Source organism: Talpa europaea (genome assembly GCF_964194135.1).
Source record: "Talpa europaea genome assembly, chromosome: 15".
Classification (NCBI taxonomy): domain Eukaryota; kingdom Metazoa; phylum Chordata; class Mammalia; order Eulipotyphla; family Talpidae; genus Talpa; species Talpa europaea.
Window position 1 is genome coordinate 8,447,423 of NC_140083.1, and position 15,794 is coordinate 8,463,216.

General features: G+C 47.4%; 1 protein-coding gene across 3 annotated transcripts in view; it reads left to right on the top strand.

Annotated features, from left to right (window-relative positions):
* LARGE1 (LARGE xylosyl- and glucuronyltransferase 1) overlaps positions 1-15,794 on the top strand; it is a gene marked incomplete at its 5' end in the record, with an annotated part of 325,411 nt that overhangs the window by 76,978 nt on the left and 232,639 nt on the right. For all 3 annotated transcript variants that reach the window (XM_084255760.1, XM_084255759.1, XM_084255758.1), the window contains one exon: positions 5,949-6,250. In XM_084255760.1, the coding sequence (XP_084111886.1) occupies positions 5,949-6,250 (302 nt within the window). The remainder of the gene's footprint in view (positions 1-5,948; positions 6,251-15,794) is intronic.

A 15,794-nucleotide genomic window follows, 5' to 3' on the forward strand; every position in this document is an offset into this window, starting at 1 on the left:
TTTCCAATAAAGCTGGGTGTCTTTGGGTGGAGACCCAAGTGCAAGTTGGGGGTGATCGAAGAATACCGGAAGGTAGACATACTCTGTTCTCACACTGGTTGATCTTCTGGATTTGGGGTGACTACTCACATTTTCGAGAATGTTCTGTGACGTTGCCTTCCCATAGAGGGGGTATTCTAATCCCCTGGGTAATCTAAGAGAAGGGCTTGACTCTGCTGTCATGCTGTTCAAGTGTATAGAATATAGAGCACTAAGTACCTTTGCCTTGTTTGTCGAGGATTTGAATGCTACTAACAGAGTCCTGTTCAGACTTAGACTCCTTGTACATCAAAGAGAAATAGGATTGGCCAGATTTAGAAACTAAAAGACTCAGTCACTCTGGTCTGAGAACAGTAGTTCAAAGACCAACTGCCTCAAACTTTCAGAACGCAGGATATTTGGCAGAAAGCATTTGAAGCTTTGGAATCGTTGAAATTGGAATTTTAAGGGGCAAACCACTGACATCATTGCTCATTAGGATATACTTCAAGCACTTAGAGGCAAAATCCGGCTATGGATACAGCAAATTGGTGCTAAAAACGTCTTCATTTTCTTGACTTAATGAAGCTCTGAAAGGAGGTTCTGCAAAATAATTTCATGGTGGAAAAAAGTCAAATCTCATCGAGCCCATTATAAGGGAACAAATCCAGGCTTCCTTCCCCGGTCGTGTGGCTGCAAATTTTTTAGAAGCTTGTGAGCGACTCTTTTCTTACTGTGGTGCAGTTTTTGCCAGAACATCTCCAAGGTCTTTGCTGGAACCCAAGTTTGCTTTGGTTGCCAAAGATTACTTCCAGAAAAGCACTTTGGGGGATTTTTAGGTAAAATATTCGCGATTTACCCCATAATCAGTGAGCAGCCTTTACTTGTCATCACTACCATTTCCCTCCCCACAGCAAGTCTGTTTCCGCAGTTGTGGGATTTAGGAAAAAAAGCTCAGCCCAAACCGCTGCTTTACCCTGACTTGTCCACTGGAATTAGTGACACCCAGCAGGCGCCCCTGTCATGTGGACCTCCAGTGGTGAAAAGTTCTAAAAAAAAAAAAAAAAAAATTAAATGAGAGACTTATCAAACTGAATTTTATATACTTTTTCTAAAATGACAACAGCTACAATGTTCAACTTATTCTGCAATTTCAAAGTGGATTGCAGGAGGGTGGGAAATTTTCAGGTTAAACACAAGAAAGGCATTGTGTTAAAAAATTTGGAAAATATTGGGCCTCCCTGGTGATGCGGGGGGTTAAGACTTGGCACTATGAAGCTATCCACAGCCTTTGCAGCATGAGTTCGATCCCCGCGCAGGGAGCTACCCACATGGCATAGCAGACCTCTCCTGCCTCGCCTGCTGCTCCCCTCAGCAGTGTATTTTAGTCAATCTGCCTGTTCTGCTCCCCACTCTGTCTCTGGTGAATCCTCTCACCCTCTGCACCTCTGGCCTGTACCCCAGCTCTTATATGCATAAATAAGTAAATCTTTAGGGAAAAAAAGAGTTAGAAAATACTTATGAATACAGCCTAATGTGAAAGGTTAGAAATTGGAGAGATGGTTGGAAGGAAATGACCTGCTGGTTAAGGGTCGGGAACCTGGGAGAGCCAGGGAAGCCAGAAGGTCCAGCAGCTGGAGCAGCAGAGCCCTGATTAGGAAAACACTCTCTTCCTGGGAGGAGAGAACTGCCAGAGCGAAACAGCCTGGGGCCTGGCAGAGCTGGCACACCAGGCAGCCTGGGTTGCGGCAGTCCAGGAGTCCTGGCTTCTGTGAGGGGAACTGTCCTAAGATTCCAGCAGGAACATGAATGGGGGCAAAAAGGTCAAGGTCAATATAACAACACTTAGACTTCTTTTGCATTTAAGCCAATTCTTGGCATTTGCCTGGAGTCAACAGGTGTATGTGGCACTCCTGGTGGCTTGGGAGAAATGCCTAAGCTGAATTTTCTCAGCCTCAGCTGCCCATGAGAATCCCAGCAAGGTGCTGCCTCTGAAGCGGGTCACTAAACCCCAACATCAGAGATTCTGAGCTAATTCATCTGGGGTGGGGTCTGTGCAGGAGGCTATCATCACCAAGCTTCCCAAGGGACGGCAGTGGCGTCCAGGCTTGAGAACCACTGGCCTAAGGGACGAGGGGTGCAGGGGAGCAACACTAACACGTTAGGACTGGACTTGTCTGGAGAGGGGAGACATTCTGGTTTGGGGCCAAAGAGCAATGAGCTGGAGCTAATGAGGCTGCCTTCAAGACCCTCCCTCACCAACTGCTGCTGGGTTGGCATTGAACATGTTAAATCATGTCTCTCTCTCTCTCCCCAGCCCCATTAACCAGGCATAGTGAGAACACCCATTCATTATGGAATCACTTAACTTAAAACGAGTGGACACACGCACCTTCTAAGCACTTTACTCAGTAGGGGCTGAGCAGATGTTGATGGAATTTGACAGATGACCTTGAAGGACCTGGAGCTGCTACTGTGCGTTGTCCACTCTCTAAATAATGAAGAACCTATCCCTGGCACCTGTGAGTGACTGGAAGCTGGATGGCCAGGGCTGTAGGACAGGGGTCCACAGAGCGTGCCCGCCACTTGTTTTCTAAGTTTTATTGGTGCGCAGCCACTCCCAGGGGTGGTGTTTTATTTATCTTTATGCCGCATGGCAGAGCTGAGAGCTTGCATCACGCACAGACCCTGTGGCCCACAGAGTAAAACATATTCACTCTCTGGAAGCCACAGAAAACATTTGATGACCCCTGTTCTACATAAAATTTAAAGACTTGGTTTCAAATGTGATGTTTGAAATAGAATGAGAGAAGCCAGTGCTTCAAACATCAGGAAGGAAGAGTTGGCAGGTCCTGGGGACACACTGTACTTGGGGCTTAGGGGGTTCCATATAAAGGTTGGGGATGCAGTGTCTTCATCCTGGGCAGGAAGATGCAGGGTGGGGGGAGCAGCTGTCACCTCATGAGCGAGGGGCTGGGGTTGTTCTTGACCAATGGCAGGGTCTGGTGTGAGTCCCTCCAGGCAATGCCTGAGAGCTGGGAGGCCCTTCCAGACCCCTGTCCTGCTTCTTAGTGAGCCCAGTTTCTGTCCACTTGCAAGTGCTGATGTCGCCCTGAATGCCAGCACTCCAGGGAGCCCCGGAGACAGTCAGCACACACAATCCCACTTGTCCTCACTGGGACTTTTTGCTGGCAAGACTCTCATCTCTGTCCCTGCACTGCATGGAAGTTGATTTTCAATTTACCTTTTTTGTTCTGAATCTTGGATGTTTTGATTCTTAATTCAGCACATTCATCTCAAGTAGATTCAGAGATTCAAATGCGATGATAAATTCATGTTTGTTGAGAAATTTTGGAGGACGGAGGAAGATGTTGTCAACTAAGGTGTTGAATAATGTCTCTTTTGACATTTTAAACTCAAAGTGGGCTGAACCGCAGCGGAGCACGCGCAGGTATTATGTGAAACAGATGCCCTGTGTGTGCCAATAGATGGGGTGTGTCTAAAAATAATAGAAACCTGGGAGGAAAGGTACAGAGAAGCCAAGGTGAAGGAACTCATAAATGAGGGCCCCATTTGCTGTCGCCTCTGTGTGTCCTCTCTCTGGGTTGGTGGGATGTGCGTGTGGTGTGTGGGGGGAAGCTTGAACATCTACTCTTATTTGACCTAGTGCTAGATCACGTGCCCATCCCTTGCACACACACACTCCTGTCCCCTATTTTACATATGGGGAGACTGAGTCACAGAGAAACTAAGTTCTGTGCCTGAGACACTATTAGTAAGTAGCAGAACCACCCTCCTGCTTAGCTGTTTCTTCCTTCAGGCCCCGTGATCTTCGAGTGAGCTTTGACCTGCCTCAGGCTGAAGGCACAACATAGCAGGGAGGTTGCATCCCCCGTGAGCTGAGGTTTGTGCTGTGGCCCCTGTAGGCTTTCAGAGGACAGCTCTGTGTTTAGAAAATTTCCAGCCTCCACCACCCTAATTCACACCATCAAGCCATCTCCCCACCACTCTCAGCCCCTGGGAAGGAGTATTCAGAGGTCACCAGTCTTGTCTTCCAGCGGGAGGCCCAGTGCTGGCTGCTCTGTACTGGGGTGTGTCTGAAAGCTTCTGTCACCCCCTCAAGGCTAGATGTTTGCTCCCAGTTCGCAGAAGGGAAAGCTGAAGCTCAGAGCATACAAGTTACTTCTCCACAGGACAGACTTGGAGTTCCCATTTGCTGCAAATGTTCCAGGGTTTTTGGGACCTGGTGGCCTTTTTGTGAAGAAGGAGGCCCTGGGCCCCAGAGTGTCTGCAGCTCTGGCCCTAGGTACTTGCTGCGTGCCGTCATGGAGACCGGCTCCCAGGCCCATACACCTCCCAGGGGGCACAGTGGCACAGTCAGAGTCTTGTCTTTGTCAGTAATGGGGACATCCCTGCCACCTGCCTGGGCAGGGACAACCTCAGACCCCAGCAGCACGTGGCCTCCAGAGCTGTGCAGACGGCAGGCAACACAGCATCCCTCGGCCACCACCCCAGGCCAGTGCTCATCTCATCCAGCCACTCCCAAGGCGCCAGGGCTTAGAGAAAGACCATTGCTGGCAGTGGCCTCCTTCTTTCTCATGAACTAATTTGGTTTTACCAAACAGGAAACAACCTTCAAAACTTGGGGTGGGGGCTTGTAATGGGCCAGCGATGCCATGTTAATCTGGGGTCTGGGTGGTGGAATTTGTTGAGTCCTGTTTCCTGCACTGATAGGCAAAGACCAGGAGGTCAGGTTGTAAGCCTAAGGCCATGAGGAGGCAAATCAAAGGGTTTGTGAAAACCCAGACACACTGTGTATATGTATAAGAAAAAAATAGTGTATATAGAGTTCTGTACCAGTAGGGATGTCTCAGAACATATGCCTTGCAGATAAGGGGGGGACTGTGCATTGTGAAGGTTCATTTAAGTGGAGAGTAAACAGACGCAGGTGTAAGTGAGACCTGGGTTCAGATTGTGACCCTGCTGCATGCTGGTTGTGTGACTTTAACCTGCTTATCCTCCCCATGAATGATCGTGAAATAGAGCATGGCTGGTGCTTAGTTGAAGGGTGTCTATTTTTTGGGGAAAAATTTGAGGTTGGTGACACTTGTACTTTTTTTCTTTCTTGTTGCACTTAAATATTTTATCCAGACATGGACACTTGCTTCAGCCATTTCAGCATTTATCATATATTGTAACATGCTACCATGAAGATAAGTACCACTTAGTCTATGTCTTCTTTGAACTTCTAGTCTTCATGAGATGGATTTGGTAAAACAATCTTCCAAATACAGTGTGATGGTATTTTGCAGGATTTTATAGCAGTCTCTACACAATGCTGTTGGAATATGCAGTGGGATATTTTTGTTTGTAAATTGAAAAAGGCATCCCCTGGGAGGTGATGCTTTTGAAGTGGGGTTTTGAAGGATGCGTAGGAGTTCACATCAAAAGAACTAAACAGACATGCATTATTTATATTTCTTCTCCACCTTTCTTTCCTCCTCTTGCTTTTTCGCTTTCTGCCACTCCCTCCTATTCTTTCTCTCCTCCCTTCTCTTCTCATTTTCTTCCTTACACTTCTGTTCCTTCGTATCCATAGTGCTTTACTGATAAGGAGATTATCACATACAAATATTTCAACTAGGAAAAAGAAGTCAGTGCATTTAATTAGGACAAACGATGTTACGATTATCTTCTCTAAACAGCAGATTCGTTTTTATCACTGTAGTAAGTCATTCTGTTCTCAACTTTGTTCCCACTTCAGCCTGATGCATTTTTGTGGTAATTCACTTTCCATCTGCTTTCCCATATTCAATGGTACTGTGAGAGGCGCCTTGCTATGTAGTGATGGCTGTCTGGGGTGCGTGGAGGGGATGCGGGGGGTGGTGTTCATCCTGGTTAATTCTCTCCCGCTCTCTCTTTACCCTCAGATGGGAAGCCGGTGTCTCTGTCACCACTGGAGTCCCAGCCCCACAGCCCCCGCTACGCCGCCTCCAGCCAGCGGGAGCGGGAGAGCCTGGAGGTGCGTGTGCGCGAGGTGGAGGAGGAGAACCGGGCCCTCCGCCGGCAGCTCAGCCTGGCCCAGGGCCGAGGGCCTGCGCAACGCCGGGGCAACCACTCCAAGACCTACTCCATGGAGGAGGGCACTGGGGACAGCGAGAGCCTGCGTGCTGGCATCGTGGCGGGCAACAGCTCTGAGTGCGGGCAGCAGCCGGTGGTGGAGAAGTGTGAGGTAAAGAGCGGGACCCTCATCCGAAGTTCCCATGTCCCCGCCGCTTTGCAGATGTCCCCAGCGAGCTCCAGGGTGTCTGGAGAGAGCTGGCATTCTTGCCTCAGGCCTGCTGTTTATCTGGCTGGGGCGCCCGCTTAGCGGTATGCCTGGCCAATCATTTAGCCTCTCTGAGTGTCAGTTTTGCCATCTGGAAAATGGAAATCAGAAGGTCCACGCCCCTGAGATTTAAAAGGAGCAAATGTAAGGACACTGTCTCTGGTTTCATTGTGGTCAGTGAGTTTCAGCAAGCGCAGGATTTCTATACCTAGTTGTCTTCATGGGCGACCCTGTTGCTTACAGTGTGAGTGGTGGAGTGGTAGCCACCTTGGGCAGTTCCTTGGGCCTCATTCTCCCCTTCTGAACAGCTTCTGCCCTTCAAACCAGAGACTTGTTGCTAACCTAAGGCAGTCATCTGGACTTCTGGCTTAATATCATTCCCCCATCTTAGAGCATACTCTCAAGTAACTCTGGGATTTGGAAAATGTACTCACCCCATGTCTAGCACTCCCACCCCGCATGTCTTGTGTGTATCTGGGCTTATGTGTGTACTGAACATATATGCATACACACGCGCGCGCGCACACACACACACACACACACACACATAGACTCACTCCCTGCTTCCTGTGGAGAGAAATTAGATCCTCCCTATTAAAAACATAACCTTTTGAGACCAGCAACAGGCCCGGGTTCATGTCCTAGCTCTGGTGGTTTCTGCTGTGTACTTAAGCAAGTTACCTAACTTCTCTGACATTCCCATGTCCTATTGATAAACTTCAGAAAGTAATATCTGCTGCATGGAGTATTAAATGGGGTGGCCTCTAAAGCCCCAAGAGTGCCTGGCACCTAGTGTATTTTCAATTTTGAGTAATTTGCAAACTTTAATGGGCTATTCCTGTGATTAGGGTTATTAGTATTGGTGATTCTGTATAGCCTATCACAGGAGGATATAGGATTGATAAGAGTGATGTAGATCACTCAAGGAGATTTGGGACTGAAACAGTTAGGGAGAGCCCCAATGATAATAGAATTTCTCTTGAATTCTCTAAGCTGCCTGATAATTGGTGGAGAGCGGAGAATGGTTGATAGATGACATCCATAGCAGGAAAAGGTTGGGGACATTGTAGCTGGCCAGCTAGACAAGCACAGAGAAGCTGGGCAGGGAGGGGATCCTCGTGTTATCATTACTTATTCATTCATTCCCCAGACATTTATTGAGCCAACAGTATGGATCTCATATTGTTCTGCGTGCTGGAAATAACAATGAATGAAAAAGAGACAAGACTCCCTTTCTTCTGGTTCTTATATGCTGAGCTGGGAAGTGGAGGAGGAGATGATAAACAAATAGGGAGGTGCTACCGTCAGCCTGTCTTACATCCTACCTGCCTGCCAGCCCATTTCATTCCATTTCCACAGTCCTGCTCGTGGCCTGTTTTAGTCAATATCTCTTTTATGTCTTTGAAAATGAGGACTCAGTGCTGTTAACAGATTCCCTTGGCCTAGGCTGGTCTGCGAGGTCCCACATTCTGGGAACTTCTGTTTGTGGCTGGATGAAGACTTATTTAATTTCTGGCAGTCGTGAGGTCAGTATAGAGGGGTGATGGAACCCTGCTAACTGAGTGTATCGGCCTAGAGGGGGAAGATTTGTTTCCGCAAATATATTTATATGATTTATAACTCAGGTCTGTTTAAAAACTGACCAGAAATCATGGAAGGGAATAATAGAATAGGAAAAGAAAAAGAGGGTGGGGGAGCAAGCGAAACAGAGAGAGAAAATAGGGGTCTCCCTTCCTGCTGCTGGTGTCTAGCTAAGATCTTTTCCCTGCTCAGTTTTCTGAGAGGTATACATTCCAAAGAGGGCTTCTGTACCAAGTGTCCTGCAAAATAATGTGGGCAAACAACTGCTGGGAGACAGGCATCCTGGCCATTCTAGTTCAATATATGTGCACCACAGAGTAAGTTCTACCACTTTCTGGTCTCTGTTTCCTTGTCTGTAAATTAGGGATTAAAATCAAGTTCCTGCCTTATGCTATCTCAATGGTGACAAGAGATGATTAGAATTTGAGGAACAATCTAAGCTAGTTTATTCCCTTTAGCTTTCACTGTGAATTTGCCCATCTAGCACAGGATTAGATGGCACACCCAGATGGCTTTGCATCTTATTCCTCTCTATGTTGAAGAAGTTTGAAGCTTTGGTGTCAAGATGTCAACGCTTGGGGTTTTGCCCACTGTACTGTTTATTCCCAAGGTCATCTCATGGTTTGGATTAGCATCAGGGCATTCAGCTGTCAGGAAAGATGAAATGTTTAAATGGACCATAGGGAAGTGGACCTTTGGCAAGACTTTATTGCAAGGGTGCCTTTAGCTGCCACATAGCGGCAAGGGAGCCTGGAAATGACGGGTTTTGTTAAAAAAAAGTCATGTTCCCCATTAGCACCTTGAAGTTCTGCTACTGGAAAGAAGAGATATTATGGTTACAGTGAATGGTGTCTGTCCCCTGGGTGGTTCCCATATTTGGTTGTGCATTAGAATTACCTTTCAGACATGCTTCTTCATGAATTACCTTTCAGACATGCTTCTTCACCTGCCCCAGACCTACTGATTTGAGAAACATTTGGAGAAGGTCTCAAGAACATGAGTACTAAAAACATCTATCCAAATGACACAGATAGCAGAGACTGATTGGAAATGACTGTTTTAAGGCACAGCACAAATAAATGAGGGGGTTCCCTTTCTCCTTGTGCTCCTTGGCAGATAAAGTAATGGTCTAGGAATGCAGACCTTGAACTTATTTCTTAGTCTTTTGCTTCACCCGAGTTATATTTTATTCACTTGTCTGTCTGTCTTGATAAAGTTGCTTCTTAGACCCAGAAAGTTATCTTTGACAGGAATTCACCTGTAATGACCTCCTGGTCCTGTTTAGAGCCTCTACAGCTGAATTCAAAAGACTCAAGTTGCCGACATCTCTGGTTACCGTCTGCTCTGTGTGCATGCTGCCCTGGAGAGCTGGCTTCATCCCATGAGCAGACTTCCCCTGTCACCATCACTTTTGTCTTTAAAGATCTCAGTGGGGAAAAAAAAAAAAAAACATAGAGGCAAACAAGAAATGTCAGTCAGTGGAGTCAAAATAGAAGCCTCTCTTCATTGACACTATTTTCAGCTCCAAATGCTGAAACTCGTCTTGACACCCTGTCAGGGCACAGTACTAGGAACTGAGGACGCCACCATCATCTCCTTTGTGTGGAAACTTCTCTGGGGTTTGACAAGTATTTCAGAAAACTCTTCCATAATGATGCTGAGGCTGTCAGCTGAGGTAGCTGGTGATAGAACATAGGGCCCTCCTCAGGCCTTGCTCCCTCTTATAGTCTTTTCCTAATGATTTGCCCTTCCAGGTACATCATGCTTTGGTTCTTGCATATTCCTGCTGTCAGGGAGTGGGGCTCTACGGAGGGACTGGTTTTTGTGTGCCTGGAACTGGGAGCACAGCAATTCTCTTCGATTGCTGCTGTGTCTATCTGTGTAAAGATATGTGTATGTTTTTTCCTGGATTATTCTGGAAGTCATCTAGGGTTTGGCAGAAAAATCATTGCTACTAGAGTCAGAATTCCTGCCCAGGCAGCTTTGCTTTGCCGCTCACGAGTCATGTGACCTTAGGGGATTGGGCAATTGAGTTACCCTTTTGGCATCTGTTTCATTGTTAGGAGAATAATAACATGTTCTTCCCAGTGCAGTGGAGAGGGAAACTAGCTTGGTATGAGTGTCACATGTACTGATTATGAATATTCTTGTTCTCTGTTGCTGCCTACCAAATTACCTAGAATGTAATGACTTTAAGCAGTGACTTAAAAACCAGTCATTTTATTTGCTCTAATGTTTTCTGTGGGTCAGGGGTTCAGGAAGGGCTTCGCTTCACAGTTTTTGTTATTTTGTGACTGATGTTAAAACAGTGCATGGCTGAAGCAGTGGGTGCTGGCCCAGCATCAGACTTTCCTAGGGACTTGGTGTCTCTCCATGTGGTCTCCATGCATGGCTAATCTTGGGCTTCCTCACATCATGGCCGTCGCGTGACAGAGAGCTGCTCATGGGGCAGCTGAAGGCATTAAGCACAGGGATTCCGTGAACAAGGCAGAAAGGAGGCCCTTTTTATGATCTGACCTCAGTGTCATTTCTGCTCATAATGTAATCTCTTAAACAGTTGCAAAAGTCCGGCCATCTTCAAGGGGAAAAAAAGGAACATGCAGCTCATCTCTCTATGTGCAGAATGTCAAAGAATATAGCCTTTAAAATGACAACTGATCTTCTTTTAGAGAACCCGGTGAGTGGTGCTTTCTGATGTTAAACCACCCTTAAGGAACTAGCTCTCATTCCTTCGACTCCATGTTTAAACTTCATTTTGCAATAGTAATGAAAGGTAATGTACATTTAACCCTTGTTAGCTCAGCAGGACTTCACCATTTTTAAAAAAAGATTTATTTATTTATGCATACGAGAGCTGGGGTACAGGCCAGAGGTGTGGCGGGTGAGAGGATCCACCAAAGACAGAGTAGGGAACAGAACAGGCAGACTGACTGAAGTACATTGCTGAGGGGAGCAGTGGGCGAGTCAGGAGAGGTCTGCTGCGCCATGTGGGTTGCTCCCTGGCTGGGGATCGAACTCGTGCTGCAGTGGCTGATGATAGCTTCATAGGTTGCATTTTAACCCCTTGCGCCACCAGGGAGACCCAGGACTTTTACCATTTTGCTATAGGTATCTGTTTATAAACTTTTGCACCTCTCACCTGTATTTTCTGGGCTCCTCACTGACCCCGCTGCATTTTGGGTGTGTTTGATCTATTCTATTGTTATAATTCATCTTCAAGACTGTGGAATCTTCATCATGTTGTTTTTGGGAAATACTGTTACAGCATTTGGATTTACATTTCATTAGCTTCATCTGTCATCTTTGGGGTGCCTTCAAGGATTTAAATCCACTAAAATATCTTCCGTATGTCAGGCCCTGGAATTAGGGAATGTTACAGCTAGAAGAAACCTAGTAGGATTTTCTTATAAAGGATTTTTAGGGAGCCTTAGCACCCATAGTGGTATTTTAAGTGTTCTTCCCCTAATCTGAATTATGTATTGCTTATTAGCAAGTCGTCCCAAAATGTAATGGACTTAAACAATAAGGATTTATTATCTCATATCATTTCTGAAAATCAGGAATCTTGTTGCAATTGATCAGGGATTGTAGCTCAAGACGTTTCCTTAGGTGAGAGGTAGTATGTCCACTGAGACAGCAGTCATGTGTGGGCCTGAGTGGGACTGCAGAATCTGCTTCCTGGATGGTGCATGAGCCTGACTGGAACTGAAGAGTGTTCTTTGTTGGCCTGTTGTGTTCTCCATAGGGCTGCTTGAGTGTTTTCCATTGGGCTGCCTTAGTGTACTCTGTAGAACTCCCTGAGTATTCTCCATTGGATTGTGTGGGTGTTCTTCATAGAGCTTTCTGAGTGTTCTTCATTGGACTGCCTGGGATTTCTCCATTGGACTTCTCAAGTATTCTTCCACTGTAGAAGCTAGCTTTCTCTGGGGTTAGTGATCTAGCAGGAAAAGGAAGAAACCACAATCTTTTATATGACCTAGATGTGCATGTCATCTACTGCTCCTACCAAGTTCAACTAGACACATAGACCAGTGCTGATTTGGTGCAGGAGAGGCTACCCAAGTCATGAATACCAGCTGGAGGCATCCTTGGAGACAGGTGACCACATCACGGGCATTGCCGGGGACACTGTTTCTGGAGCCTCCTGCTGTATTCTCCCTGAAGCAGGTCTGCCTTGATCTGCTTGGCATATTTGTTTTCTTGTAAAAATTATTTTTGAAAATTTGCCTTTAAGAACAACAATAACAAATGAAGCTGAAACTAAAGCAGAGAAAAATAAAGGATCTGTCCTAACTTTATACAGTTGCTGTTGTGGCCCAGATGATGAGTGATTCAATACTCATCTCCTGACCCCTATGTCTTCTGTCCTTGTATGAGTAGAGAATAAAGACAACACCAACATTTAATAGAGCAAAGGGAATCCAGAAGCTCTGAAAGCCTTCGTTTCATCAAGGGGAAAGACTATATCAATGTCTCCTTCAAGGGGAGTGGGGAATGAAGGCAGAAGGAAAGAAAAGGATGCCTGACTTTAGAGAATATATAAGGTCAAAGCATAGTAAATATTCTTTTTTTCTTTTTTTTTTTTTAAGATTTATTTATTTATTTATTTACACAAGCACTGGGTACAGTCAGAAGCACGGGAGGGTGAGAGAATTCACCAGAGCCAGAGCGGGGAACAGAACAGACAGACTGACGAAGTACACTGCTGAGGGGAGCAGCGGGCATGGCAGGAGAGGTCTGCGCACCATGTGGGACCCTCACCAGTGGTCGGGGATCAACCCGGCGCTGCAGAGGCTGCAGGCAGCTTTGCAGCCCAGCGCTCAACCACTGCGCCACCAGGGGAGACCCAGTAATTACTCTTTATAGTAGTAGTAGTAATAATAATAATAATAATAATAATAATTAATAATAATGATTTCTGATACGTATCAACTGCTTATAGGATGCCAGTCTCTAGCACTGTTTTTTAACCCTCTTGTTTCATCTGTCCAACATCCTGGGAGTTGATAGTTATTACCCCTTTTTTAGAAATGAGGAAACTGAGGTCCTGAGTAATGCTGTTATAACTTGAAAGATGGGAAGGAGCTTGAGATGGGAGGACTGTCCCTTCCTGTCCTCACTCTGGGCCCCGCAGCCTCTGCGGCTTCTCCCTCTTGCCCAATTCTTGATGTCTTGGCTTCCACTGCAGCGACGGGGCATCCACTGCTGTTTTCTGTAGGACTGAAATAATTTTGTCTTGGGGTCTGTGGTTCAGTGTTTAGCACAAATAATTTAGAGTATGCTCAGAGATTTCCCAAGAAAGGAGCAGCACCCTGGAGGTTTGTAAGATGATTTTAGATGGCATATTAGCAGTACGTTTTGAATGTTAATGGCTGCGTGTGTGTTTTAGTAAGAAGGGGCAGTGTGGATTTAAACTTACTCTCTTGCTTTGCTGCCGACTCCAAGCCATGGGATCTTAGCCAACCCTGGATGTTGGGATAACTGTAGGTAGGGATTCTAACCCTCTCCTTTGCTGGAGGACCCATGAAGGTCAGAGAGGTTAAGTGCGTTGCCCAAGGTCACTCATCTGGCCAGAGGCAGAGCTGGGGCCTCAGCTACCTCTCCAGATTTCCAGGAATGTGTTCTTTGCACAGTAGAAGCTGCAGTCCACGTTCTCCCATGGCCTCGTCCCCACTCCCAAATGCCATGGCTCAGGAGTGTGGTGCCATCGGAGGAGTCTGCCTCTACTTGTTTCAGACAAGTGGGGCAAGTGGAGCTCTCTGGTGGAGAGGTATTGCAGATAGATTCAGTGAACACCCCTTGCTCTCTCAACATATTCTCAGCGAGCGCATGTTGAATTTTTACCAGATTCTTCAAAGCGCTGTCAATAGAGCAGGGAATCCGAATGTGGTCCCTGGACCAGAAGCCTCAGAGTCACGTGGACACAGGCTGGCCCTCAGGCCCCTGTGTCAGAATCAGAAACCCTGGGAAGGGCCTGGGAAGAATGACCATCCTCATAGTGAGACTCTGATCTGCTTTGATGAGGCACATTCCTCCTGCCTCCCACCCCTTTCTCTCACCGCCACCCCTACCCGAGGGCCCCGCCAGCCCTTCTCTTCTGGACCATGACATCTGGATCCCAAAGGTCTTCAAGAGCATATTCAATGCCACTCCGATTTTCTGCTTCCCTGAGAGGCAGGGCCCACTGCCATGGCTCCCAGTGATGAATTTATTCATGGTGGCAGGTGTATTGGATGAAACCGAAGAGATTGAAAATTTGTAAAATGTTTGAGAATGTGCGCACTTGTGCTTACATTTAATGGGCCTGTTTTAAAAAGTCCCTGAACCCTGAAGCCAAGACAAAGTTTGATATCACGGAGGCCGCATATATAAATATTTGCCATGCAGAAGAGCCCGGCGCAGCGAGCTTTTAGCCATTCCTGTCCCCTTCCTGGCTGGGACGCCTGCCCGCACGTGTGCGGGCGCTTTCCTGTCCGTCGCCTTCTTGATCTAAACGGTGGCAGTTGTTGCATCGCATTATAGTCTTTTATCCTGCGTCTTTTGGAGACATTATCCAGAGATGAGCGATGGTATCTTCGTTTTCCAGGTGGGGAAATTAAGACATGCGTATGTTAGACTGAGAAAGGTAGCATTTGTATCCCCGGGCCTTCCCTCACCCCCTGCTCTAAAAGCAAGAGTTGATCTCAGCAGCACCCTTGCTTCAGAGCAGGTAGTTCTTTCTTGGGGGGCTGCCCTGTGCCATTTTTAGGGGAACTGCCCTGTGCCATTTTTACAGGTGCTGCCCCATACCATTTTTAGAGCACCTGTTCTGTGCTATTTATAGGGGGAACTGGATTGTGCCATTTTTAGGGGGCTGCCCTGTGTTGGATCCACAGAGTGCTGAGCAGCATCCCTGACCCCCACCTGCTCGATGCCAGGTGTCCTGCGCCCTCTGGAAGTGACACCATAAAGGATGTCGCCAACATCCTAGGGGGAGTGAACTCCTCCTGGCTTCCAGCAGAGTCGGTTCAGATCTGGGGCAGCAGAGTCTGAGCTGACTAGTCTGAGGAGGGGCATTGACCTGCTACCAGAAATGTACATGAAGAAACTGTTGGAGAATTCCAATCCTGTCTTTACTAGTGCAGAATTCCCATCTGTCTCTCTGCGCCCGAGTTTCCTGAACTGTCATATGAAGGGTCAAGCCCATACCTGGAAGGTAGTCATTTGCTCAGTAAATGTCAGCTCTTGGGATGTTTCTCATTCCTTTCATCTCCTCTTGGCTTTCGACTTGACCCCCAGGTTCAAGAGCAGAGACCCTGCAGCCCGGGCTGGGCCTCACTGCTGAGAGTGACGGCTGAGCTTGGAAGGAGCCAGGAGTAGAGGGGGAGGATGTACAGGGGAGCAGTGTGGACCCAGGCAAGGTGGGGTCTTCGAGGGGTATAGGCCCCCCATGAGGATAAGGAGTGGGCGCAATGGGCGTGAGGCTCTGAGACCCCTGCAGGTCTGGGCAAGCCCATGGTTGCAGGATTTCCAAGAACACAAGGATCTAGATGAAGCTCAGGTGGTCACGGTGGAGCGGAGCTAATGATTAGACGGGAAGAGGTCCTGGAAGCACATTGCACGCTGTCGCGCGACTCGTCCTGGGGTGGTGAAAGCTCCCTTGGCCATTCAGCGGGTTGGGAGCTAGCATAGACCTGGAACCAGGGCTCCTTGTCCCGAAAGCCAGAGGGGAGCCGCCAGCTGTGAGAACTGCTCTGGAAGTGGCTAAGTGGGGTGCCCTGGCAGGGAAGGAAGGGACCTGCCCAACCTGGGGCTAGGGAGAGACTTGTTCTGGGAGAGCCTGGCACAGGCTGCAGTGCGGGTAGGAGGTGAGTTTCAGTTCAAAGGA